This window comes from Palaemon carinicauda, chromosome 1, assembly GCF_036898095.1.
Source record: "Palaemon carinicauda isolate YSFRI2023 chromosome 1, ASM3689809v2, whole genome shotgun sequence".
Lineage (NCBI taxonomy): Eukaryota > Metazoa > Arthropoda > Malacostraca > Decapoda > Palaemonidae > Palaemon > Palaemon carinicauda.
The window spans coordinates 5,682,419-5,709,499 of NC_090725.1; the positions used below are offsets into that span (position 1 = coordinate 5,682,419).

The window sequence follows — 27,081 nt, forward strand, 5'->3', positions numbered from 1 at the left end:
CCTTTTAGAAGCTAATATAAGATTTTCCAAGATTACTTCATCTTAAAGTTAAGATCTTACTAGACAACTATTTAAGAGTAATGTAACACTAAGAAATAAGCAAGAGCTATAAAGATAAGAAGTTATTAGAAAAACTTTTTTTACATCAAAATGACCTACTTGTTTTGAAGTTGCACATTAGCTCTAATTTCCTTGAAATCTCCAGCGATATGAAGAATTCCATACATTGCAAGAAATAGACTCAAGAGGCCTTGCACACCAATCTGAAAGAATATGTTTGTGAAAAATTGGACTCAGATTCAAATTATACATTCTATTCCTTCAAACAAAGAGTTCCATCAGACAATAATAGTTCCGAGTACTGAATATACAGTATAAACCTTACAAACACCCCTAACAAGCCATACATATGCTTAAGCTGCAGTCTAATCTCCATTAGAACAATCATTCCAATCCGCTAAACTCAAGTTAGTAGGACATCCTAGCTCCATTAGTACAATGTGTACTACAAAATTCAAGAAAAATCAATATTTAAATAAAACACCTACAAACAAATTATGTAGATGGATGTTTCAAATAAATTTATTTATCAAATATATACTAAATTCTAATGAAATAACATTAAAAGAATAATTCACAAAGATTAAACATAAATTTCCTCCATAAAATGGAGTAGCTTTCACAGCCAAACATAACACAGTAGGACAATAATTTTTCGTAACAATATAATGTACCAAGAACAAACTAAATTTTAGATAACAAAATACATTATTTCAATGCACAACAGCAGTTTACTCTTCAAAACTCGTTCGCATCAACCATTATCATTAAGAATTTAAAGTTACCATTCTCCCTCTCTCCAATTGTGGATTCAATGGTAACTGTGGCCTGATTGGTAACGTCTCTGCCTGGTGTTTGCCAGTCGGGGGTTCGAGTCCCGCTCAGACTCGTTAGTGTCTGCAACCTTACCATCCTTGTGAGCTAAGGTTGGGGGGTTTGGGGGAGCCTATAGGTCTATTTGCTGAGTCATCAGCAGCCACTGCCTGGCCCTCCCTGGTCCTAGCTTGGGTGGAGAGGAGGCTTGGGCGCTGATCATATAATATATGGTCAGTCTCTAGGGCATTGTCCTGATTGCTAGGGCAATGTCACTGTCCCTTGCCTCTGCCGTTCATGAGGGACCTTTAAACCTTTAAACCAAGCATACGCATGCTTCAGTATAAAATGTAGAATCAATCCTAAAATCCTCTTGACATTAGTGGTCAGACAGGAGGTGGAGGAGAATTAGGAATGTATTGAAAGAATCAATTTTCTTACTAATACTCTTTATATTTCAATGAAGCTCGCTTGGATGAGTCCTACCATTTGAAGGAGGTGGTTAACTTCAGATGAAGGCAAGATATTAACCCTTTTACCCCCAGGCTATTTGGAAATTTCCAACCCTTAACCCCCAGGGGGTTATTTTTTTCCCAGCACATTTTGCAGTATATTTCTTTTAAATTGCTCTAACAGCCTTAATTTTTGTCATAGAGAGGTCAGGTTGGTCTCATTCTCTTGGAAAATGCCTGAATTTTCTCAAAAAATTATCAAAAATATGAAAAAAAAAATTTTATAGCATTTTTTTGCAAGGACGTACCGGTACGTCCATGGCAGTAAAGGGATGGCTTTTGTGAAACGTACCAGTACGTCCTTTGGGGGTAAAAGGGTTACACAAATAAGTAATTCAACCTAAAAACTGGCCTAACCTGAACATCTCACCTTGAATTTATCATTAACGCATGGACTTTACCTCGAAAGCTAGAGGGACCTGTTTTCATCCTTTAGCAATATATGATCCAAGATTGAGAAGACTAAATAAATAATTGTCATAAGGGCAGAAAAAAACAATATAAACTTAAAGGCACTATAATCAATAAAAATTTACCGTAAATAGAAATCCAAAATGCCAACAAACTAAAATACCACCTGCAGCTACCATAACACCCAGTAATCTTTATAAAAAAAAAAAAGGATTCCTTCGATAGGGCTTTGGAAAAACTGGTTTTGTATCCCATTGAGCTACTTGTAAAACCCTTCCCAAGGAAAGATTAAAAAACGTAGATAAGCAAAGTAGCAAAACTCCTAACCTCCTGAACCCCAACAATCAACTCCAGCGTCCAACACAAATCCAATTTCATTTGAGTTTTAGTCACACTCTAATAATTAAAGATATAGATTTTTTGGAGACAGGATGACCCGGCACCCTAATCGTCCAAAAAATATTAGGAACTTTCTCGGTATCCACCATGTCTAATGTAATGGCAACCACCCTATTTGGACAAAGATCTATTCTCTGAATTACTACCTACTTCACTCTCTAATAAGGAAATGTGGAAAAAAGTGAGGCAACCTTTTTGTCTTGATATCATGTTACACCCTAAAACTTTGCTAAAGCATTACTACCATTTTATTAACTATAAAGCCCACATTTTTTTAAATGGCCTGCAATTCCCTATCATGTTTAGCCAAAGCTAACAGGAAAAGTGTTTTTGTCATAGAACCTTGAAGGAGAGAGAATTTCCAACAGATACATATGGGGACTTTAAAACTACTGTAATACCACATCTAAATTCCTATTAAATGATCTGATAACCAGAGATTTTTCCATAACAAAATATTCGCGATAGCACCCAATGATGATATATCGAATATATTTGAGGACAGCATCAAGTATTGACCTATAACACTTGATAGCTGATATAGAATCTCTTCTCATTAAAAAAAAGAAAAAGCAAAGCTTAACATTATTATCCAAATTGGCTCTAGTCACCAAAACTTACCTGGATTTGCACCAATCAAAATACATATGAGTCTTTTTATAGTTTATTTATGACATATTTGTTTTTGACGTTGTTAATAGTTTATATATGACATGTCTGTTTTGACGTTGTTACTTATTTTAGAATGAATTATTGTTAATTTGTTCTCTTCATTTATTTATTTCCCTATTTCCTTTCTCACTGGGCTATTTTTCCCTGTTGGAGCCCCTGGCCTTATAGCATCTTACTTTTCCAACTAGGGTTGTAGCTTGGATAGTAATAATAATAATAAATAGTATCTATAAATTATGGGTGGATTGCCACTTTTCAAAGCTAAAATAGACAATCTAGAGGGCATAAAAAACTTTTTTCTTTTGAGGATACAGAATTCTCCAACCAGATAGCTGAAGTATGTGGGGATTAGGTTGAACTACTTCCCTGAGAGGTTGTCATAGAAGAATGGTCTTGAAAGGTAATTTTTTGGGAAATGCAATACCAGATAACAGACCAGCAAACCACATTATTTTTCATGACATCCTAAATTTGTTTAACATTGCCTGAATAATAGAAAATAGAGGAAACACTTGAAAACCCAGGCTCAACCCGACCTGCAACATGGCATTCATCTTCCGTGTCAAGGGATCCTGAACCAAAGAGCAAACTACTGTACAGTGATACCTCTGGATACGAAAGTTTCTGCTTACGAAAAATTCAGGATACGAAAAGCGATACAAAGATTTTTATGCCCCAGTATACGAAAAAATTTTCAGGATACGAAAAGCTTACGAGATCCCAAATCGTCGCCGAGAGTACAGTACCTTTTTTTTCAGGGTATCAACCCTTAATTTAGGTGTACCGGTAACAATACACCTTCACTGATCCAAATGCTTTACATACAGTACCGTAACTTTTATACAGTAGTAAAGAAAATGGACCGTTTTCTTAGGGCTTGGAGGGGATAACTAGGCTATAACTACATTATTGAATAATCTCATGGTGGTTTCTGGAATGGATTAGGCTGTTTTTAACGGTTGGGTTAATTAATGAATGATAGAAATGGCTGCATTGCATGTTTATTACTACAGTTTAGCGTGTTTATGAAAGAAAAGGTGTCTTTTCGTAAGGCTTGGAATGGATTAGGCTATTTACATGTAAAACGCGACTCAGGATACGAAAAAATCAGGATACGAAACCGTATCCTGAGGCATCACTGTACCTCCATCTCCCCCTGTTGAGGAAGTCATTTAAAGCAAATGCCAATGGAGCAAGATACCTAAATCCTTTACCTAGCCAAACTTTTAAATATCCAAGAAATGGGGGGAGAGGAAAAAAAAAAAACCTATACCCCATAATATGCACGGAATAAGATTATAAATGAAATATCATCAATCAATTATTATTCTTTAAATCACCTCAACTTCACATAAATCTACTGCTACTAGTGTATATATTAAAGTCCTAGAATACATTCATCAACCTGCATTAATCTACCTACACAAAAAAAAAAAAAAAAAAAAAAAGTATTTCTGTGATTTCACCAGAGGCATAATTGTAGTGCAACTATCAACCAAAAGCATAATTAACTTTAACTAAATACTGTATATACAAAATCATGTTTAAAGTACCAGTATTGAGTACCCTATATTTAAAATTATGCAGTCTAAACATTGTACAACTACTGTGCTACATGCAAGAACAAGACCAAAAACAAATAAATATATTCTACTCCAATGAAAATTCCTTCATACTTCTCATTATAGTCACTATTGGCAGGGAGTTGAAATTGCTTGTTATATTTTATTTATGAAGTCTTTCACAGGACTCAAAAATCAGTAGTTATAAAGTTTTTTTTTTCTTTTTGCAATAAAGAGATGAAGTTAATTTTTCAGTGTAATTCAAGAGTCCATACAATTGCCCCAGATGACATTGCAGCAGAAGTTATTATTTTGAAACCTGCTTCCCTCAATTTATTCAAAACATCTGTTGGATACATATATGGCTGGAGAGTAAGCACTCTCTTCCCACAGCTTAGGGGCTCGCATCCTCCAAATGAACCAGCCTTTTTCGTTACAACACCATTTTCATCAAAAGTAAACCCCAAGGATTCAACGATAGGGCCGTACACTTCTTCACGTTTTGGTAAAACACTATCGAGGCCTTCCACCTCAACACCTGCATGACCAGGTGTGCCTTTAACTATGACGTATGCCATGATAACCATCTCGAACTGAGAAGAGAAATACTGAAAAAGCAGAAAAGTTATTTTCTTTCTTTTTGATAAGAAAGAAGTACAGTCAATGATATTCCACTTTAAATACTATCACCATACACAAGTCAATAGCAACAGTCTGCTTATCAGAGCACTACAGTACGACATAGAGTATAGAGTAACAATACAGTATACAGTATAACAAAGAGAGGGCATAACATTAGCTTTAAGATGGCTTCTAAAGAGATTTCACAGCACTTGCAAGGCTTCACTCGCTCACTCACATACATACATACACACTATATATATATATATATATATATATATATATATATATATATATATATATATATATAAGTATATATATATATATATATATATATATATATATACACATAGTATACATATATATATATATATATATATATATATATATATATATATATATACATATACATATATATACACATATACATATATATATATATATATATATATATATATATATATATATATATATATATATATATATATATATATATATATATATATATATATATATATATATATATATACACACACACACACACATATATATATATATATATATATATATATATATATATATATATATCCACTTTTACAAGAAATACCAGATGTGAGGTCTTAAAAAATAGAATAGAATTATTTAAATACTAAATATAAAATATATTTTAGTACTGTACAATGGCCAGCACAAAATATTGAAATATTCTAAGGTTTCATTACATCAAATCAGTGCTTGACCTAAACTTCCACAAAGATACAACTGCAGTTTTATGTATACTGTACACTATAAGGCTTCTCTGATGAGGAAACTACTAGGATTTAGTTTTTTTTTTCACCCATAGGATCTCTAATCTTTTAGTCCATTGGGTCGTAATGCCCTGTACTCACAGGTGATCACAATATGGTAAAAAGATTCTTTGCCCTTTCTATATCATTCTGCATAATCTTTTTGTACTTTTAAATTTTTCATTTATATAATTTCATTATTACACATTTTAAAACCTTAGTGATTAAAATGGATGTTTAATAAATTTCTATGCCTTTTCTTTAAACCTAAAAAACGTAAAATTTGCAATTGCTATATAGCATAAAATGTCAAACATGTAGAAAAAAATAAAAAAAGTGATCCAAAGTAGCCTTCCTGTTTCACAAGTTTACGCAGGACTGAAGCTCTGCCAATTTAACCTGAAACATACATCCATAAGCAGACACCAAGTTTGCCTTACCAAAGCAGACAATATTTCTGTATTTCACTTATTCAACTACAGTACACTTTCACTCTTCAACTACTATGGTAGTGAAACTTTTAAGACTAATAAAGAACAAGGCATATTGACATGGAATATTTTTCATTGTGTCAATCTAAAAAATGGATCTTTAAAAATAATATTAATTATTCTAATACGTACCTAGCCATAATCATGCCTAGGATCATAAAAGTCACTGGCTCCCCAGTCTCTAATAAAAACATAAAAAAAAAGATTTCCCTCTCTCCTATCTCACTCTTCCCTCTGATGACAAATTGTTCCAATAAATAACACCATGAGAGGAACATTAAATATATGCAGAGTTAGGCTTGGGTCACACATCCGCAACTAAGCTCCGCGACTCGCTGTGTGGTTAAAAAATCCAAGAAATCGCGGAAAGTCTAGCATTTGTTCTGCTGTTTTATGCCGGAATGACCTATCGCACGCTTCCGGCTAGATTTCCGCATGCTAATTCTTGGACCTGGGCAATTGTTAGACGGAGTGTGCGATTGAGCTGAACGCGAGCCCCTGCCTACTGAGTTCAGCATGGTATTAAGCCGGCGAATAATTGTAAATATTGAGGATTCCTGTGCGATTTATTGTGAGGGCTTTAGAATGCTGCTCGATTACCTCTTGATTGCCACTCGACTTTGCAGCAAGTGCACAACAATTGTCCAAGGAGGTATATGAAGGCCGATATAAACGACGTAGCATCAGGAAACCACTCTACCAAGTCTGCAAAGGTGCAACGGAACTATCTGAGGGACTACTGCAACACATGCCATGGCAGATTACAATGCTATATAGAGCATTGGCAGATATTTTGTAATATATCTAAAGCGTTCGAATACCAAAAGAAATAAAAACAGATGCCTAACTTCATATTATTTATTCATATCATTCATTCCTAGTGATCTTCAAAGTTCTTTTCATGAAACCTGACCATTTTTAACATGTTTTTATTTATATGGATATAACATTTTATTTATTCATGTTTTTTTAGTGACTTCATCATAGTAATGTTTTTTAATTATTCATAATATTTATTTTCTATTTAAGTCATTCATAATGATTTAACAATTTATTCATTTACATCCATTTTCTTTATTGACTTCATTCGTAGTGATCATTTAACATTTTTTATTTATTCATATTCTTTAGTTTCTATTAAAATCATTGATAATGAATGAAAATTTTATTTGTTCATGTTCATTTTCTTTCTTGATTACATTCATAGTGACTACTTAACATCTTCATATCGATTCATATTCTTTATTTTTCATTTCAGTTATTGGTAATGATTAAACAGTTTATTTATTCATGTTTGTTTTCTTTACTGTTTTCATTTATGGTGACCATTTAACATTTTTTCATCTATTCATATTCTTTATTTATTATTGAAGTTATTGATAATGATTGAACTTTTTATTTGTTAACGTTCGTTTTCTTAAAAGATTTTAATAACTAAAGCAAACAGTCATGTTTTTTTATCACAGATTAAATAAATTACAAAATAAAAAATAAAATGTCAAAATGTTAGTGAAGCTGTATTCCCATGTTGCAGGCTCCATAAACTTGCTAGATACTACAACAATTTCGTCGTACATATCTACAATTGTTGTAAAGGAAACGTTGCCAGGTCGTAGCGAGGTACGATTCGCCTAGGACTCTACTTCGAATTTTCGCAGCTGAAGGTTGCCACACTTTTGAACATTCCAAAATCTTTGCAGTGTGATCCCGACTGGGTCAACCGCATGCGAGGCCTCACCCGGGGGTGCGACAGGTTGAGCACCCGCAATATTCTGCTCATATTCGAGGGGGATTCGTTGTAGAACGGGAATCCTGAAAAATATAGTTGTTTTCTAACGACGAGTTCCAGAACTTAGTTGCAGATGTGTGACCTAAGCCTTATAACCAGTACTGCATGTTGCGGACCTGTATACACCCTAAACTTTTTGCATCACTGTAAGTGGGTGGAGAGGGATATAGATGACTGAGTATTAGGTCAGTATTAAAATAGTAAATTCAATTCATAGAATTCCATCCATTTTTATGGATCTTACCTTGTAGTCAACATGCTGACTAGCATATTCTTTTGGAGGTGGATATCGATTGAAGAGTCGTCATATATACAGTAACTAATAGGACAAATTTGTAAGTAATTTGTAATTTTCCTAACGATACAAACCTGTAGCTATTTATGGGGATATTACTTTCGGCAAAGCAGTTAGACAAGCCATAAGACTTTTAGTGAGGGTTAACCATCCACCTCCTAGTTAGAAGGTGGGGTGAGGCTTCCAGCTCACTTACACGATTCGGTTGAGAAACCACTTTTGCTTGCAGGTAGGACTTCTAGGGGGACAGGTGCTGGCGGACCAATCTGTATGAATAGCTACAGGTTTGTATCGTTAGGAAAAATACAAATTACTTCCCTATTTATACGGATGACTTAACCCTTAGGATGGTGGAAGTCCGCACCAACTGGCTTCTCGGTATTAATTGATTGATTGACTGATTATCGGTTATCTGGCATCCTGACATCTTAGGTCATTGATGCCGATATTATTTTTTATAAAAAAAGAAATCAATATATAAATTGTAATTCAGTTTAAAACAATAAATTCAAAAACATCCTTTTAACAGTTAAATAGCTCTCAGAAGACCTGCTTCTGAAATAAATTTTAAAATACCACTAGTACGGTACGACACGTCTGAGAATCTTGGCAAGGATAAACCTGCCATCCTCACCTTGAGCCTTAAACAGATGTCTATTTCTTTCAGTACTATAAGTGAGACATTCAATCAAAAAATGTATCACTGTCAAGGGTACCAAACAGTCATCACAATATGGTTGGTGCTGGCCATATAGCAGAAACTTGTGTATCAACCAAGTGTAACAAATATAGAGACGACAAAGAGACGTCTCCCACTTTCAGGGCATCATGTTAACCCTCCAAGGAGATATGACATTTGTTACTTCTCTCATTTCATTGCCATCTAGACTATCCCAGTGCTGTTGCCAATTATTATAAAACATTTTCTTGATGATAGGTAAGAAATTATTACAGGGAATGGGATACCTTCTTGATGGCAACTTGGATGCAGCATTCTTTGCCAGCAAATCTACCTTCGCTTTCCCAGACACACCTACATGTGGTGAAACTCAACAAAATTGAACTGTTATACCTCTCAGTCCAATAATAAAAAGCCATTCTAAAATCTATAAAACTAAAGCGTTACTAGAATTAAAAACTTCTAAAGCTTGAGAGACACTCCTTGCATTATTAAAAATGGTAAAATTACCCTCCTCCTCCAACGCTATTTTCTAAATAGTGGTTAGTATGCCATACAGTTCAGCAGTAAATATGGAAGCTGTTAGTGGAAGTACACCTCTACCATTAAAATCATTACTAAGTACTCCAAATCCAATGCCAGCATCCGATTTGGAGCCATCAGTATATATAAAAGTTGATTCTCTCTGTTCTGCAACATATTCCATAAAAAAAAAAAAAAATCTGGCTTCTAAGTCGTTCATATTCTTTTTGACACCAATAAAATATTTACAAAAAGATATCTCAGGTAATTTCCACAGAGGGGTTGATGATATCTTAAATGGAAGCTCCTTACTTCTAATTATATCAAGACTGTTCAATAATTGTTTCACCTGAAAACCATAAGGTTGAGGAGATTTTGGGTGATTCTCAAAGTATGTTGAGTGCCTTGAAAGGCTTGCAATCTGAAAGGCTAAAGAACTGGGGAGTCTGCAACCCAAACCAATACCGAACAATAGAAAACTTTCGGTAAGGGTCTAAAGGTAATTCTCCAACGTCAACAAGGAGGCAGGGGATAGGTGAAGTTCTAAAAGCTTCTGTGGCCAATCTGATACCAGTATGGTGTATAGAATCTAAAATCTTTAGTCAACTTGGGGTGGTTGAGAAGTATATTTCACACCCATAACTATTTTTTTTTTTTTTAAATTAAGGCCTTGTATAATTTTAAAATAGTTTTGCAGTCTGCTCCCCATGATGTATAGGACAAAACTTTTAAAAGATTCAAAGCCTCAAGACACTTAACTTTTAAAGCTTTCAAGTGAGGAACCCATGTAATCCTACAATCAAATATCAATCCTAAAAATCTAGCCTTACTTATAAATGGGATCCATTGACCTTTGATGTATATATCCAGGTCTGGATGTACTCCCCGAATACAACAGAAATGGACATCAGTAGTTTTGCTTGTTGAAAACTTAAATCCATTCATATCAGCCCACTGAATAATTTTGTCAATTGAGAGTTGTAGTTTTCTCTCAATCATCAACATTCTTGATCCAGCAAATAATATGGAGAGATCATCTACAAATAGTGTTGAGAGAATATCTTTAGGAATGACCGAGTATATCCCATTTATGACTAGTGCAAATAGGGTTACACTCAGCACACTACCCTGGGGAACTCCCTCTTCCTGACATTTCCTACTCTAACTTGAAAAAAATCTTTGTGAAACAAATGCTTGAATGAACAATGGTAGCTCTCCTCTTAATCCTAAATTATGAATAGTTTTAAGTATACCATATCTCCATGCAGTATAATATGCCTTTTTGAGGTAAAAAAAAAAAAAAAAAAAAAAAAAAAAGACTATTACATGGTGCTGTTTTGAAGCAAAGGCTTCATGAGGACTCAAATCATTTCAACACATCAGTCGTTGAATGCGTTTTCCTAAATTCACAATGGATAGGTGATAAAACACCATTCTTCTCCAGGTACCACATGACTTGCATTGACCATTTTCTCCATGATCTTACATGAACATGTCAATGCAACTGGTCGGTAGTTTGCTGCTAAAAACTTATCCTTACCAAGTTTTAAAAATGCTAAAGTAATGGCTAGTTCCCAAACACTTGGATAACTATGATTATGTTTCTATAGTAGGTTACACAAGGAAAATGGTTTTACCTGCAGATAGGTGAGGCCAACTTTACAGAAGACCCTGGGTGCTAATTCCCCAAGAGAGGGAAAGATGAAAGAATAAAAGAGCCAGTCCTTACGCATTTATCCCAGACTAATCCAGGGTAACCTTTGCCTTAACCATCTGCTAATCGAGGAGCCTGAGGTATTTAAACCACTTGTATGCAGCCACCATAGGACCAGTGGAGAACGCCTCCATGTTCCTGTGGGTCACGTTTTGCAGGTAGTGGGCAGTGACGGTCGTATAATGCTTCCACACGTCTGCTTGCAATACCTGTGTCACAGAGTAGTTTCTTTTGAACGCTAGGGAAGCTGCAACGCCCCTAAGGTCATAAGCTCTAGATTGTCGAGTTGGAGGAGGGTCGGGATTCAGTGCCAGGTCAATGACCCTGCGAATCCAAGCAGAGATGGTATTCTTCGTGACCCTTCACATGCTGAGAAAGTGTGCTGACATTCAGGGGCAAGCTGCTAACGTTCTTTTGAGGGTGTCACGACTTTTCATCACCCGTCATTTAATCATGTGACAATTAACCCCTCGTCACTTGATCACTTGTCTTTTCATCACGAAGACAATTCATCATCCGACAGTTAATCACCTTGACAGTTAAACCATTGCTCATTTCACCATACGACAGTTAATCATGTGAACAGTCACATCTTGGAGGAAATATAGAATATGGAGAGGGCTACTCACTAAGATCAGTAAGATCAGGTGATTGTGTAAAAAATTATGTTAAATTATTCTAAATTGCTGGAGATGTTTACTTTTTATTTTTTGCTTGAATAATTTGTTACACTTATTCTCTTTATTTATCATGCCTTATCTAAACCAGAGTGAGTGTAATGAAGAAAGATTTCCAATTACGATGATAAACTTAAAAAAATAAACTGTTGTTGCACATTAACAGTGTTTTATTTTTACAATTTTTGTTATGTAAGTATAGTTTGGAATTAGGCTACTACCACGGGAAATTTTTCTTTTATTAATTTTAATTCTTATTTGTCTATCTAATTCTTTAGCCAGATTACTCAAGGCCATCTCCTATTGGTGTGTACGATTCCTTAATTTTTCCATGAGGGTTATCATCCGTAGAATAAAAAAAAAAAAAAAAAAGTGTGTATGTACAGCGAGTGCTTGTGTGAAAGAAAGAAGAGTTGTGGATGGCCAGATGTCCTTGATAAGGTGTCCTAGTTGGCCTGAGGTCTTAATCTGGTCCGTCTTATCGCGACCAAACTCATTCCTTATCCCGTCCCCATATCAAACAACCTACTCAAGCTGACTTCTTACCCCACTGACCAGGCCTGTATTCGAGACAGCCATGGTCAGGCCCACTTGGGTGTCAAACCATTTTCTGCAGTCAAAGTTTTGAGTAATGGAACTTATTTACTATAGATCATTCTGATTCTTTTTGTTTATTTATCTATGTTTATTTAATGGAATAACATTAAAACCTTGTCAGATATGTCCATCTCTAATATATATATATATATATATATATATATATATATATATATATATATATATATATATATATATATATATATATATATATATGTATATGTATATATATATATATATATATATATATATATATATATATATATATATATATATACACACACACACACACACACACACACATATATATATATATATATATATATATATATATATATATATATATATATACATATATATATACCTGTATATACATTTATATATGCATATATATACATACATATATACTTACTGTATATACAGTATATTATATATATATATATATATATATATATATATATATATATATATATATATATATATATATATACACACACATATATATATATATATATATATATATATATATATATATATATATATATAATTTCATATTAGAATTACAACTGAAGAATAACAGTATAAAAGATAGAAGTAAAACAGTCACAGTAAAACAGTCACAAACAAAATTTTATTGATAAGGTAAAGATAAGCCAAGGTCAGCAAAAATAGAGGAGACAAACAACAATTAGGCCTAAGAGATTAAAATGATTGACGTGAACTCTTGCTATGTTTTTGTTTTTGCTTAGGAATGTTTTAACTTTATTATATTTCTGTATCATAGTTTATTGTAAATTTTCCTTGTGTTTTTGTTTTTTGTCTTCAAATGCTTTTAAAAATAAATCTTCTTTTTCTAAGTCCTTATCAAATTGCCCACTAACTGTAAAATGTTATTTTTATTAATAAAATAAATTTTTGAATATACTTACCCGGTGATTATATAAGCTGCAGCTCTGCTGCCCGACAGAAAAACTCTACGTTCAAAATCCGCCAGCGATCGCTATGCAGGTAGGGGGTGTACTTCAACAGCGCCATCTGTCGTGCAGGTACTCAGTACTCAATGTAAACACAGAACTCAATTTTCTCCTCGGTCCACTGGGTCTCTATTGGGGAGGAAGAGAGGGTCCTTTAATATATAATCACCGGGTAAGTATATTCAAAAATTTATTTTATTAATAAAAATAACATTTTTCAATATTAAACTTAGCCGGTGATTATATAAGCTGATTCACACCCAGGGGGGTGGGTAGAGACCAGCATTAATTGTTTACATTATTATGAGCTAAGGATTTTGTATTTCATTTTAGCAGTTATTCAAAATAACAAACATAAAATAAATAAGTACCTGGTAAGGAAGTCGACTTGAACAATTACTCTGCCTTTTTTAAGTACGTCTTCCTTACTGAGCCTCGCGATCCTCTTAGGATGCTGAGCGACTCCTAGGAGCTGAAGTATCAAGGGTTACAACCCATACTACAGGACCTCATCAAAACCTCTAATCTAGGCGCTTCTCAATTAAAGAATTTGACCACCCGCCAAATCAACCAGGATGCGAAAGGCTTCTTAGCCTTCCGGACAACCCAAAAAACAACAATAAAAAACATTTCAAGAGAAAGATTAAAAAAGGTTATGGAATTAGGGGAATGTAGTGGTTGAGCCCTCACCCACTACTGCACTCGCTGCTACGAATGGTCCCAGGGTGTAGCAGTTCTCGTAAAGAGACTGGACATCTTTAAGATAAAAAGACGCGAACACTGACTTGCTTCTCCAATAGGTTGCGTCCATTATACTCTGCAGAGATCCATTTTGTTTAAAGGCCACTGAAGTTGCGACAGCTCTAACTTCATGTGTCCTTACCTTCAGCAAAGCATGGTCTTCCTCATTCAGATGGGAATGAGCTTCTCGTATCAACAGTCTGATATAATAGGAAACTGCATTCTTTGACATAGGTAAAGAAGGTTTCTTAATAGCACACCATAAAGCTTCTGACTGTCCTCGTAAAGGTTTAGTTCGTCTTAAATAGAACTTAAGAGCTCTAACAGGGCATAAGACTCTTTCTAGTTCATTTCCAACCAAATTTGAAAGGCTTGGAATATCGAACGATTTCGGCCAAGGACGAGAAGGTAGCTCGTTTTTGGCTAGAAAACCAAGCTGTAAAGAACATGTAGCCGTTTCAGATGAAAATCCGATGTTCCTGCTGAAGGCGTGTATCTCACTGACTCTTTTAGCTGTTGCTAAGCAAACGAGGAAAAGAGTCTTTAAAGTGAGATCTTTAAAGGAGGCTGATTGTAGTGGCTCGAACCTTTCTGACATAAGGAATCTTAGTACCACGTCTAAATTCCAACCCGGTGTAGCCAAACGACGCTCCTTCGAGGTCTCAAAAGACTTAAGGAGGTCCTGTAGATCTTTGTTGTTAGAAAGATCTAAGCCTCTGTGACGGAAGACTGCTGCCAACATGCTTCTGTAACCTTTGATAGTGGGAGCTGAAAGAGATCTTTCCTTCCTCAGGTATAATAGGAAGTCAGTTATTTGGGTTACAGAGGTACTGGTCGAGGATACTGATACCGACTTGCACCAGTTTCGGAAGACTTCCCACTTCGATTGGTAGACTCTAAGAGTGGATGTCCTCCTTGCTCTAGCAATCGCCCTGGCTGCCTCCTTCGAAAAGCCTCTAGCTCTCGAGAGTCTTTCGATAGTCTGAAGGCAGTCAGACGAAGAGCGTGGAGGCCTGGGTGTACCTTCTTTACGTGTGGCTGACGTAGAAGGTCCACTCTTAGAGGAAGAGTTCTGGGAACGTCCACCAGCCATTGAAGTACCTCGGTGAACCATTCTCTCGCGGGCCAGAGGGGAGCAACTAACGTCAACCTTGTCCCTTCGTGAGAGGCGAACTTCTGCAGTACCTTGTTGACAATCTTGAACGGGGGGAATGCATAAAGGTCTAGATGGGACCAATCCAGTAGAAAGGCATCTATATGAACTGCTGCTGGGTCCGGGATTGGCGAGCAATAAATTGGGAGCCTCTTGGTCATCGAGGTTGCAAAGAGATCTATGGTAGGTTGGCCCCATGTGGCCCATAGTCTCTTGCACACATCCTTGTGTAGGGTCCATTCTGTTGGAATGATTTGACCCTTCCGACTGAGGCAATCCGCCATGACATTCATGTTGCCTTGAATGAACCTCGTTACTAGAGAAAGGTTTAGATCTCTTGACCAGGTGAGGAGGTCCCTTGCGATCTCGTACAACGTCATAGAATGGGTCCCTCCTTGCTTGGAGATGTACGCCAAGGTTGTGGTGTTGTCTGAGTTCACCTCCACCACCTTGCCTAGAAGGAGGGACTTGAAGCTTTTCAAGGCCAGATGAACTGCCAGTAGCTCCTTGCAGTTGATATGTAACGTTCTTTGATTCACGTTCCAAGTTCCCGAGCATTCCCGACCGTCTAATGTCGCACCCCAGCCCGTGTCCGATGCGTCCGAGAAGAGAACGTGGTTGGGGGTCTGAACAGCCAGGGGCAGACCCTCTCTGAGGTTGATGTTGTCCTTCCACCAAGTTAGTGATGACTTCATCTTCTCGGAAATGGGGATCGAGACCGCTTCTAGCGTCTTGTCCTTTTTCCAGTGAACAGCTAGGTGAAATTGAAGGGGACGGAGGTGCAGTCTCCCTAACGAAATGAACTGTTCCAGGGATGAAAGCGTCCCTATCAGACTCATCCACTGTCTGACTGAACATCGTTCCTTCTTTAGCATGTTCTGGATGCATCCTTGGGCTTGACTTGTTCTGGGGGCCGACGGAAAAGCCCGAAAAGCTTGACTGTGAATCTCCATCCCTAAGTACACTATAGTTTGGGATGGGACCAGTTGGGACTTTTCCATATTGACCAGGAGACCCAATTCCTTGGTCAGATCTAGAGTCCATTTTAGATTCTCCAGACAGCGACGACTGGAAGAAGCTCTTAGAAGCCAGTCGTCCAAATAGAGGGAGGCTCTGATATCCGCTAAATGCAGGAATTTGGCAATATTCCTCATCAGCTTCGTAAAGACAAGAGGAGCCGTGCTTAGGCCAAAGCACAGGGCTTGAAATTGGTAGACAACCTTTTCGTAAACGAATCTCAGAAAAGGTTGGGATTCTGGGTGGATGGGGACGTGAAAGTAAGCGTCCCTTAGGTCTAAAGATACCATCCAGTCTTCCTTCCTGACCGCTGCTAGAACAGACTTTGTGGTCTCCATGGCGAACGTCTGCTTTGTGACAAAGACATTCAGCGCACTGACGTCTAGCACCGGCCTCCACCCTCCTGTCTTCTTTACCACTAAGAAGAGACGGTTGTAGAAGCCCGGGGATTGATGGTCCCGGACTTTGACTACCGCTCCCTTTTCTAGTAAGAGAGACACCTCTTGCTTCAAAGCTAGTCTCTTGTCCTCCTCTCTGTACCTGGGAGAGAGATCGATGGGAGACGTTGCTAGAGGGGGTTTGCGTACAAACGGGATCTTGTACCCTTCTCTGAGCAACTTCACAGATTGAGCATCTGCGCCCCTTTTCTCCCAGGTCTGCCAGAAGTTCTTGAGTCTGGCTCCCACTGCTGTCTGAAGAAGGTGGCAGTCAGACTCTGCCCTTAAAGGACTTGGTACCTTTCTTCTTCCCACGTCTCCCTTCGGCACGAGCACCTCCTCTGCTGGAGGCTCTGCCACGAAAGGGCGGAATGAATCTGGACGCTGGAGTCTCCATCCTGGGTCTAGACAAGGTAGGCAAAGGGGTGGCTTTGCGGGCAGAGGACGCAACCAGGTCATGAGTGTCTTTTTGAATTAAGGAGGCAGCAATCTCCTTTATCAAGTCCTCTGGGAAAAGGCACTTTGAGAGAGGAGCAAACATAAGTTCCGATCTCTGACACGGTGTTACTCCCGCTGACAAGAAAGAGCAAAGGTTTTCCCGTTTCTTGAGGACCCCGGAAACGAACGAAGCCGCAAGCTCACTGGATCCGTCACGTATGGCCTTGTCCATACAGGACATAATGAGCAAGGAAGCTTCCTTGTCAGAAGGGGAGATCTTCCTGCTCAAAGCTCCCAGACACCAGTCCAAAAAGTTAAAGACCTCGAAGGCTCTAAACACTCCTTTCAACAGATGGTCTAAGTCTGAAGGAGACCAACAAATCTTAGAGCGTCTCATGGCCAGCCTGCGGGGAAAGTCTACTAAACTTGAGAAGTCGCCCTGGGCAGAGGCAGGAACTCCCAAGCCGAGAACTTCTCCCGTGGCATACCAGACGCTCGATCTGGAAGAGAGTCTTGCAGGGGGAAACGTAAAAGCTGTCTTCCCAAGGTTCTTTTTGGACTGCATCCAATCCCCTAAAACTCGTAAAGCTCTCTTGGACGAGCGGGCGAGGACGAGTTTCGTGAAGGCAGGCGCTGATGACTGCGTGCCTAAAGCGAACTCAGACGGAGGAGAGCGTGGAGCCGCAGGCACAAACTGATCAGGAAACATCTCCTTGAACAAAGCAAGAACTTTTCCAAAGTCCAAGGAGGGTTGCGTGGTCTTGGGTTCGTCGATGTCCGTATGCGGGTTGTCAATGTGTGCAGCGTCGTCATCATCAGAGAGTCCATCATCTGAAAACTGAGGAGGAAGCGGCAAAGGAGTAGCAATCGGCTGGTCAGCTGAGTCCGGCAGCACGGGTGCATGCGTGACTGAACCGGACGCAACGTCATGGAACTGTTTCCCAGTCTGTGAACTGGCAACAACCATAGCAGCGCGGGGGCGCAAAGCGTCTACTCCAGACTGTCTAGTCTGCTGTGGGCGAGTAGTGGTAACCACACTGGGTTGCGGAGGTTGACGCACCGCGTCAAAACAAAACAACTTAGGTTGTTGTTGTAACTCGCGAACGTCAACGGAAGGTTCCGTGTGTCGCTGAACGTCAACATGCGGCTGGCAGGGTACACTGGAACGCATGGGTGGCGGGACTCTCACAGCTGGAGTGCGGGAGAAGGTAGCCTCAGCGTCCACTGGACGCACAACCGTGGGTGGTTGTAGGCTAGAGGTTGGTGCAGCGTCAACCTTCTCCGCACGAAAGTCCTGCATCAATGATGTTAACTGTGACTGCATGGTCTGCAGCAAAGACCACTTAGGGTCTACAGAAGCAGGTGCGGCAACAGACGGTGTTACTGCCTGATGCGGTACCGCTTTGCCTCTCTTAGGAGGTGTGCAGTCATCGGAAGACTGCAGCGAGTCCGAACTGACCCAGTGGCTACAACTGGGCCGTTGGACTTGCACGGAAGGGACCGACTTGCGCTTAAGAGGCCGCGAGACCTTGGTCCATGGTTTCTTTCGAGAAACCTCTTCCGCAGACGAGGAATAAATGGGCTCTCTCGTCTTCGTGTGGGTGGGGCGATCTTGGTTAGATACGTCCGAAACCACGGAGGGAACGTCTGTTCGCTGATTAAAGCCTCTCGAACCCTTTGGTCGTACGACATTGCTTCTCCCCTGGGCTTGGGAGCTTGCAAGAGGTCCCGGACTGGGAGGACGACAGGCACGAACAGACGAACCCTCAAGCGCAACACTATCTACAACACTTTCCACAACACTACCACTCACTTTGTCACTACCCACTGCACTCTTACACTTCAACTCCTTGACGTCTGCCATGAGTTGGTTACGGTCACTCGCCAATGACTCGACTCTCTCACCCAGAGCCTGGATGGCACGCATCATATCTGCCATCGAAGGTTGTTGAGTGCTAGAAGGGGGATCAGGAGCAACCACTACAGGGGAAGGAATAGGTTGTGGGGCATGAGGAGAGGAAAATTCAACGGAGCGAGATGAACTTCTCCTGACTCTATCTCTCTCTAGCCTACGTGTGTATTTCTGGAATTCGATGAAATCGAATTCCGAAAGCCCAACGCATTCCTCACATCGATCTTCCAATTGACAGGTCTTATCCCGACAATTGGAACAAACGGTGTGAGGATCGATAGAGGCCTTCGGAATACGCCTTGAACAGTCCCTAGCATTACATTTCCTGAATTTAGGGACTTGAGAAGGGTCAGCCATTTTGAATTAGTCAAAGGGGAATTCAAAATCTATCCAAAGTCGTCAACAAATAATCCAAAATCAATAAAAGAATGCAAGGATATTGAAGATAACGTCTGCAAAGCGAAAGCTCAAAACTAGAAATGTGTACTTCACCAAAATATGTGAAAACCAATCCAGTAAGCAACAGCGAATTTAGTAGGTCTTGCCGGTGGCACGACAGAGAGAAAATTTGAGTTCTGTGTTTACATTGAGTACTGAGTACCTGCACGACAGATGGCGCTGTTGAAGTACACCCCCTACCTGCATAGCGATCGCTGGCGGATTTTGAACGTAGAGTTTTTCTGTCGGGCAGCAGAGCTGCAGCTTATATAATCACCGGCTAAGTTTAATATTGAAAAAAAGAAAATAATCATTTGAGTGATGAAAAGTCGTGAAAGTAAAATATAATGATGATGAAAAGGCAAGTGATGAAATGTCAGGTGATGAATTGTCCGATGATTATATCACGTATGATTAAGTGTCGCATGATGAAATGTCGCGCAATTATATGAGGGGTGATGGAATATCACCTAACCCTTTAGAAGTAACACCTCAAACTCGTTACTGGGCATAGTAACGGTTGATCTGGATCAACGGTTACAGCACAAAGACTTTTAATTCAGAAGGGCCCAAATCTAGGATCCGCTACTCTTGGATTTTGAGTCTTAGCTATAAACTCAGGGACGGAGTTGAGAATTACCTCTCCCCATTCCCTTAAATGGGCGATGTCACAGGAAAGACCATGCAGTTTACCAACTCTTTTGGCCGAAGCCAAGGCGAGTAGGAACACCATCTTCAAAGCAAGGTGGCCATCTGTTGCCTGGCGTAATGGTTCGCAGGAGGTATCCTTTAGAGACTAAAGGGCGCAAACCAGGTTTCCCGGAGGAGGTCTAACTTCCAACTGGGGGCAGGTAAGCTCATAGCTTTGCATAAGGAGAGAAAGTTCTGAGGAAGAAATATGGTGGCAGAAGCAGCTTAGAGGATGAGCCTGCACTGAGGGAACTGGAGGAGCCGGCAATCTGGGCAAACGCCTTCCTTCGAACACCCATCGATCCTTTAGAACAGGGCAAAACTGCACTAGCCTTGAGATGTCTTTGAGTGCCGTAGACATGTTCCAGGACCGTGTCTTTGCCCTCCTGAGGGGCCATCACTGGATTGGACAACCCCTTGATAGCCCTCTTGGAGGCCCAGAAGACATATTCCAACTCCCTTTGCTCTGTTTCTGTGAGTTTAGCACTTGTGGCATTAGAGAGATATTCATCCTCACAGTCATAGTCATCTTCCACCCCTGAGTTCTCAACCATAGGAGCCAGGGGTGGGTCGAAGTCTTTATGCAGGGCAGCGGAAGAGATGTCGCTTGCTCATACCCTTGCTGGTAATGGGGAGGGATCTAAAGGCCTTTCTTGTGGAAGCCTTGATGCCCTGGCCGAGGTCTTCAAGATTGTTTTCGAGTCCTTAGACTCCCTGTGGGATGGAAGATACTCTTCCAGGAGCGAAGACCTGGAGCATTCTTCCCTCTTAGAGGGAGGCTGTCCCTCTCTAAAAAAGGGAACTACAGTCAGCTGGTTCGTCTTCTTAGAGACTGGGTGTAGTTCTGGGGGAACTACCTCGATGGAGGAGAGGTGGAATGATTCCGTTAACAAAATCTCTCTCGGAGAATGAGAGCCTCTGCTCCAATGTGGATAGTGTGTATCTCCCTGAGGAGGAGTCTGATGTATCATCATCCTTTTCTTCTTCGTTGTCATTATCAGTGTCAACTGAACCTGTAAGAAGTCTTGCTGGACTTCCACACCGGTTTCAGCTGCTTTGAAGGAAAAGAAGACTCCACCCAAGGGAAGGGGCAGATCTGCTTCTCTAGGGGAGGCAGTGTGCCGGGTTTGACCTGGTGTTAGCCGGTCTACGCTTCTGCTCGATCGTTTGACAAGAAAGATCGATTGAGCAGGAGCTTTGGGAAGAGATCAGGGGGTTAAGGAAGAGCTCCGAAGTTTATTCGACTTCGAGGACGACCCCGAAGGCGAAAAATCGCTCTTGGACTTCTTACGCCATCGCCCAAACCTTTCCCGGCATTCAGGGCAGGTGTTGTTCTGATCACAGCACCACCCTCGGCAGGACGGACACAATGAATGTGGGTCCGTCTCAATGGAGGACATGAAAGTTCCAAAGGAGCAGCCCTCAGGTCCTGGACATCTCCGCATGAAGACGGTCAAGGAAAAAACAATCACGCCAAAAGAGAAAAAGCTTAAAAAGCAATTAAGTCAACAATGGCAAGTTCAGATGGAGGTGGAGAGCGGCAACGTCCGTTCTCCACCGAGCCAAAGGCAAAAGTGATTACTCAACCCTGGTGTGCAAGTGAGTGGGGTAGCAGTTTTTCAGGTGTAATTGTCCTCGGTTGACGATCTCAAGCGAACGTACCCCGGTTAGGAAGGTAGCTCTTGCAGGACCTTAATGTCGTCGGTGGACACCGACCCACATTCCTTGTGTCAGACATGTAGAAGGCGTCGCTGCGAGCAAGACTCTCCTTGTGACGAGTGTAGGGAGTGGTCTACCTACCAGTGGAAAAACTTTGAGACACAGGAAAAAGAGGGCTAAACGCGATCACTCTCTCGGAGTATAACCAGGAGACGAAACGATCGCGGGTTTTCTCTTCTTCTTTGCGCTCTCTTACACCTCTTTCCCAAGCTCTTCCTCTTCTTCCTCAGGGAACGGCCAAGTAGGAACGCAGTCCCTTTAACTCCTGGGCGATCTCAGGGACTTGGGGGTGTTAATGACCATCGAACTTACTTTCACAGGAGCCATAGTAGCCTCTTCAAGGTTATTGCACTTACTAATGAGAGAAAGAGCCTCAACAAGTAACACTTAGTCTTGAGCATCTTAGCCTTAATTGGTGGTGGACCGGAGTCAGGCAGTGTTGGGAATTGAAAATCAGTCTCAGTAAGGCCCCAAGAAGAAAGGTTGATTTCACTTAATTTTTAATATGCATAATCCTGACCGAGAATAGGACCGGAAGTGCACACAAAAGGAGCTGCAGCAGGACTGCTTTTAGCCCTTATACCTCAGTGACTTAAAAGTAAAGCATACTTAAGCATCTGAGGTGCATAAAATTTCAGAGCAATACTAGCTGGAATGTAAGAGCATTGCAAGCATAGCGGTCACTTGGTAGTGAAGAGCCTTGCCGCCAATTGCGTATAGGCAGTAGGGCACCTTGGTGCTCTTGAGAATACTAAAAGTGGTTCCGGGTGGTTAGTTGTTCCTATTCCCAGTTGTGCAAGCTCATGGGAACTTTCTAGCGGGTGGACTAGCCACGCAAGGAAAACAGATTACAGGTGATCTTGTACACTTACGCACTTGTAACCTATGTCCAGGGGATCACAAAAAGAACGAACACGTGGTGAACTATGACTAATGTCATAGTGAGCGACCTAATAGCAACCTATCATGATAGTACCAATCACACAATGAAATGGCTCGGACAGACTGATCATGCAGACCCAGACCGAGAATCCTTTTCCAGATCACTCATGTGACGTAGTCTTGTTAATTGTAAAACCATGGAGACAGATCGCTTGTTCCGTTATTCCGATCCCCCCCCACAAGCAAATTTTTCTCCCTTCAGAACCAATGTATCCTTAGGAAGAGACTGAAGTTTCGCTTGATCATTTATTGGAAGGAGGGAGTTAATATTACCTAATATCTGAGGAATCTCATAACTGCAAGGGTGCTCAAAATACAATGACAGTAAATAAGTTGGTTTGACTCTAGAGTACTGTATTCACTACACTAAAAGCAAGGAATAAATACAAAATTACTTTCTGAATGCACACACGCCATCACATTTCATCACTGAGTAGTGCTTGACAATTGAAATGGGCAGTCATGCATCCCGAAATCATCGGGTTAGTACAAAGTAAAGGTGCAAAATTTTTGCTCGCTGTCAGATACAGATTTTATAAAAATGTTATTTTCATTAGTAAAATAAATTTTTGAATATACTTACCCGATAATCATGTAGCTGTCAACTCCGTTGCCCGACAGAATTCTACGGAAGGGATACGCCAGCGATCACTATACAAGAAGGGGGTGTACTCACCAGCGCCACCTGTGGCCAGGTACTGCAGTACTTCTTGTTGACACCACCTCAATTTTTCCTCGGTCCACTGGTTCTCTATGGGGAGGAAGGGTGGGTCAATTAAATCATGATTATCGGGTAAGTATATTCAAAAATTTATTTTACTAATGAAAATAACATTTTTCAATATTAATCTTACCCGATAATCATGTAGCTGATTCACACCCAGGGAGGTGGGTGAAAACCAGTGTACATGTATATCAAGAAGCTAAGTATCCCGTATTTCATATTATCAGTTATTCAAAATAACAATGAAATTATAAGTACCTGGTAAGGAAGTCGACTTGAACCATTACTCTGCCTTTAATAAGTTCGTCTTCCTTACTGAGCGCAGCGTTCCTCTTAGGAGGCTGAACAACCCTAAGGTGCTGAAGTATAAAGGGCTGCAACCCATACTAAAGGACCTCTACACAACCTCTAACCTAGGCGCTTCTCAAGAACGAATTGACCACCCGCCAAATCAACTAGGATGCGGAAGGCTTCTAGCCTACCGTAACAACCCAAAAAACAACAATAAAAGCATTCAAGAGAAAGGTTAAAAAAGGTTATGGGATTAAGGGAATGTAGTGGCTGAGCCCTCACCTACTACTGCACTCGCTGCTACGAATGGTCCCAGGGTGTAGCAGTTCTCGTAAAGAGACTGGACATCTTTGAGATAAAATGATGCAAACACTGACTTGCTCCTCCAAAAAGTTGCATCCATAATACTCTGCAGAGAACGGTTCTGTTTAAAGGCCATCGAAGTGGCTACAGCTCTCACTTCGTGGGTCCTTACCTTCAGCAAAGCAAGGTCTTCATCCTTCATGTGAGAATGAGCTTCTCTAACCAGAAGCCTTATATAATACGAAACTGCGTTTTTGGACAAAGGCATCGAAGGTTTCTTGATGGCACACCATAAGGCCTCTGATTGTCCTCGTATAGGTTTTGACCTTTTAAGATAGTATTTTAGAGCTCTGACAGGGCAAAGAACTCTCTCTAGCTCGTTACCCACCATGTTGGAAAGGCTAGGAATTTCGAACGATCTAGGCCAAGGACGTGAAGGAAGTTCATTTTTTGCTAAAAATCCGAGCTGTAAGGAACATGTTGCTGATTCGGATGTGAATCCTATGTTCCTGCTGAAGGCGTGAACCTCACTAACTCTTTTGGCTGTTGCAAGGCAGACGAGGAAAAGAGTTTTGAGAGTAAGGTCTTTGAAAGAAGCTGACTGGAAAGGTTCAAACCTAGGAGACATAAGGAACCTTAAGACTACGTCTAGATTCCAGCCTGGAGTGGATAATCGACGTTCTTTAGAAGTCTCGAAAGATTTAAGGATGTCTTGTAGATCCTTGTTGGAGGAAAGATCCAAACCTCTGTGGCGGAGAACTGAAGCCAACATACTTCTGTACCCTTTGATCGTAGGAGCCGAAAGAGATCTAACATTCCTAAGATGTAACAGGAAGTCAGCAACTTGGGTTACAGAGGTATTGGTAGAGGAAACTGCATTGGCTCTGCACCAGCTTCGGAAGACTTCCCACTTGGATTGATAGACTCTACGAGTGGATATCCTCCTTGCTCTGGCAATCGCTCTGGCTGCCTCCTTCGAAAAGCCTCTAGCTCTAGCGAGTCTTTCGACAGTCTGAAGGCAGTCAGACGAAGAGCGTGGAGGTTTGGGTGTACCTTCTTTACGTGAGGTTGACGTAGAAGGTCCACTCTTAGAGGGAGAGTCCTGGGAACGTCGACCAGCCATTGTAGTACCTCTGTGAACCATTCTCTTGCAGGCCAAAGGGGAGCAACCAGCGTCAGCCGTGTCCCTTCGTGAGAGACGAACTTCTGAATGACTCTGTTGATGATCTTGAACGGCGGGAATGCATATAGCTCGAGATGGGACCAATCCAGCAGAAAAGCATCCACGTGAACTGCTGCTGGGTCTGGAACTGGGGAACAGTACAAAGGGAGCCTCTTGGTCATGGAGGTGGCGAACAGATCTATCGTTGGCTGACCCCACAAGGTCCAAAGTCTGTTGCACACGCTCTTGTGAAGGGTCCATTCCGTGGGGATGACTTGATCTTTCCTGCTGAGGCGATCTGCCGAGACGTTCATATTGCCCTGAATGAACCTCGTTACCAGTGAGAGGTTTAGACTTCTTGACCAAATGAGGAGGTCCCTTGCTATCTCGTACAGCTTCCTCGAATGGGTCCCTCCCTGCTTGGAGATGTATGCCAAGGCTGTGGTGTTGTCGGAGTTCACCTCCACCACCTTGTTTAGCAGGAGGGACTTGAAGTTCATTAAAGCCAGATGAACTGCCAGCAACTCCTTGCAGTTGATGTGAAGCGTTTCCTGTTCCCTGTTCCATGTTCCCGAGCATTCCTGTCCGTCCAAGGTCGCACCCCAGCCCGAGTCTGATGCGTCCGAATAGAGATGAAGATTGGGGGTCTGAACCGCTAACGATAGACCCTCCTTGAGAAGGATGTTGGTCTTCCACCACATGAGAGTAGTCTTTATCTCTTTGGTTACAGGAATAGAGACCGCTTCGAGCGTCATATTCTTGTCCCAGTGAGCTGCTAGATGGAATTGAAGGGGGCGGAGGTTGAGTCTCCCTAACTCGGTGAACAGGGCTAACGATGACAGGGTCCCTGTTAGACTCATCCACTGTCTCACCGAGCATCTGTTCCTCTTCAGCATGCTCAGAATGCACTCTAGGGCTTGGCTGATTCTTGGGGCCGACGGAAAAGCCCGAAAAGCTTGACTCCGAATCTCCATTCCCAGGTAAACGATGGTTTGGGAAGGAATAAGCTGGGACTTTTCTAAGTTGACCAAAAGACCCAGTTCCTTGATCAAGTCCAAAGTCCAGTTGAGACTCTCCAGACAGCGACGACTTGTGGGGGCTCTTAACAGCCAGTCGTCTAAATAAAGGGAGGCTCTGATGTCCGCCAAGTGGAGGAATTTTGCAATATTCCTCATCAGTCGCGTAAACACCATAGGCGCCGTGCTTAGGCCAAAACACAGGGCTTGGAATTGGTACACAACCTTTCCAAAAACGAATCTCAGGAAAGGTTGGGAGTCTGGATGAATAGGAACGTGAAAGTAAGCGTCTTTCAGATCCAACGAGACCATCCAGTCCTCCTGCCTGACCGCTGCTAGGACCGACTTCGTCGTCTCCATAGTGAACGTCTGCTTGGTGACATAAGCATTGAGCGCACTGACGTCCAGCACCGGTCTCCAACCTCCTGTCTTCTTGGCCACCAGAAAGAGACGGTTGTAGAAGCCCGGGGATTGATGGTCCCGGACTATCACCACTGCCTCCTTCTGTAACAGGAGCGACAC

General features: G+C 40.8%; 1 protein-coding gene across 1 annotated transcript in view; it reads right to left on the minus strand.

Moving 5' to 3' along the window:
• The window catches only part of EMC5 (ER membrane protein complex subunit 5), a 77,530-nt gene that overhangs the window by 18,223 nt on the left and 32,226 nt on the right, over positions 1 to 27,081 (minus strand). The window contains exon 3 of the mRNA XM_068379698.1: positions 160 to 263. Coding sequence (XP_068235799.1) covers positions 160 to 263 — 104 coding nt within the window. The remainder of the gene's footprint in view (positions 1 to 159; positions 264 to 27,081) is intronic.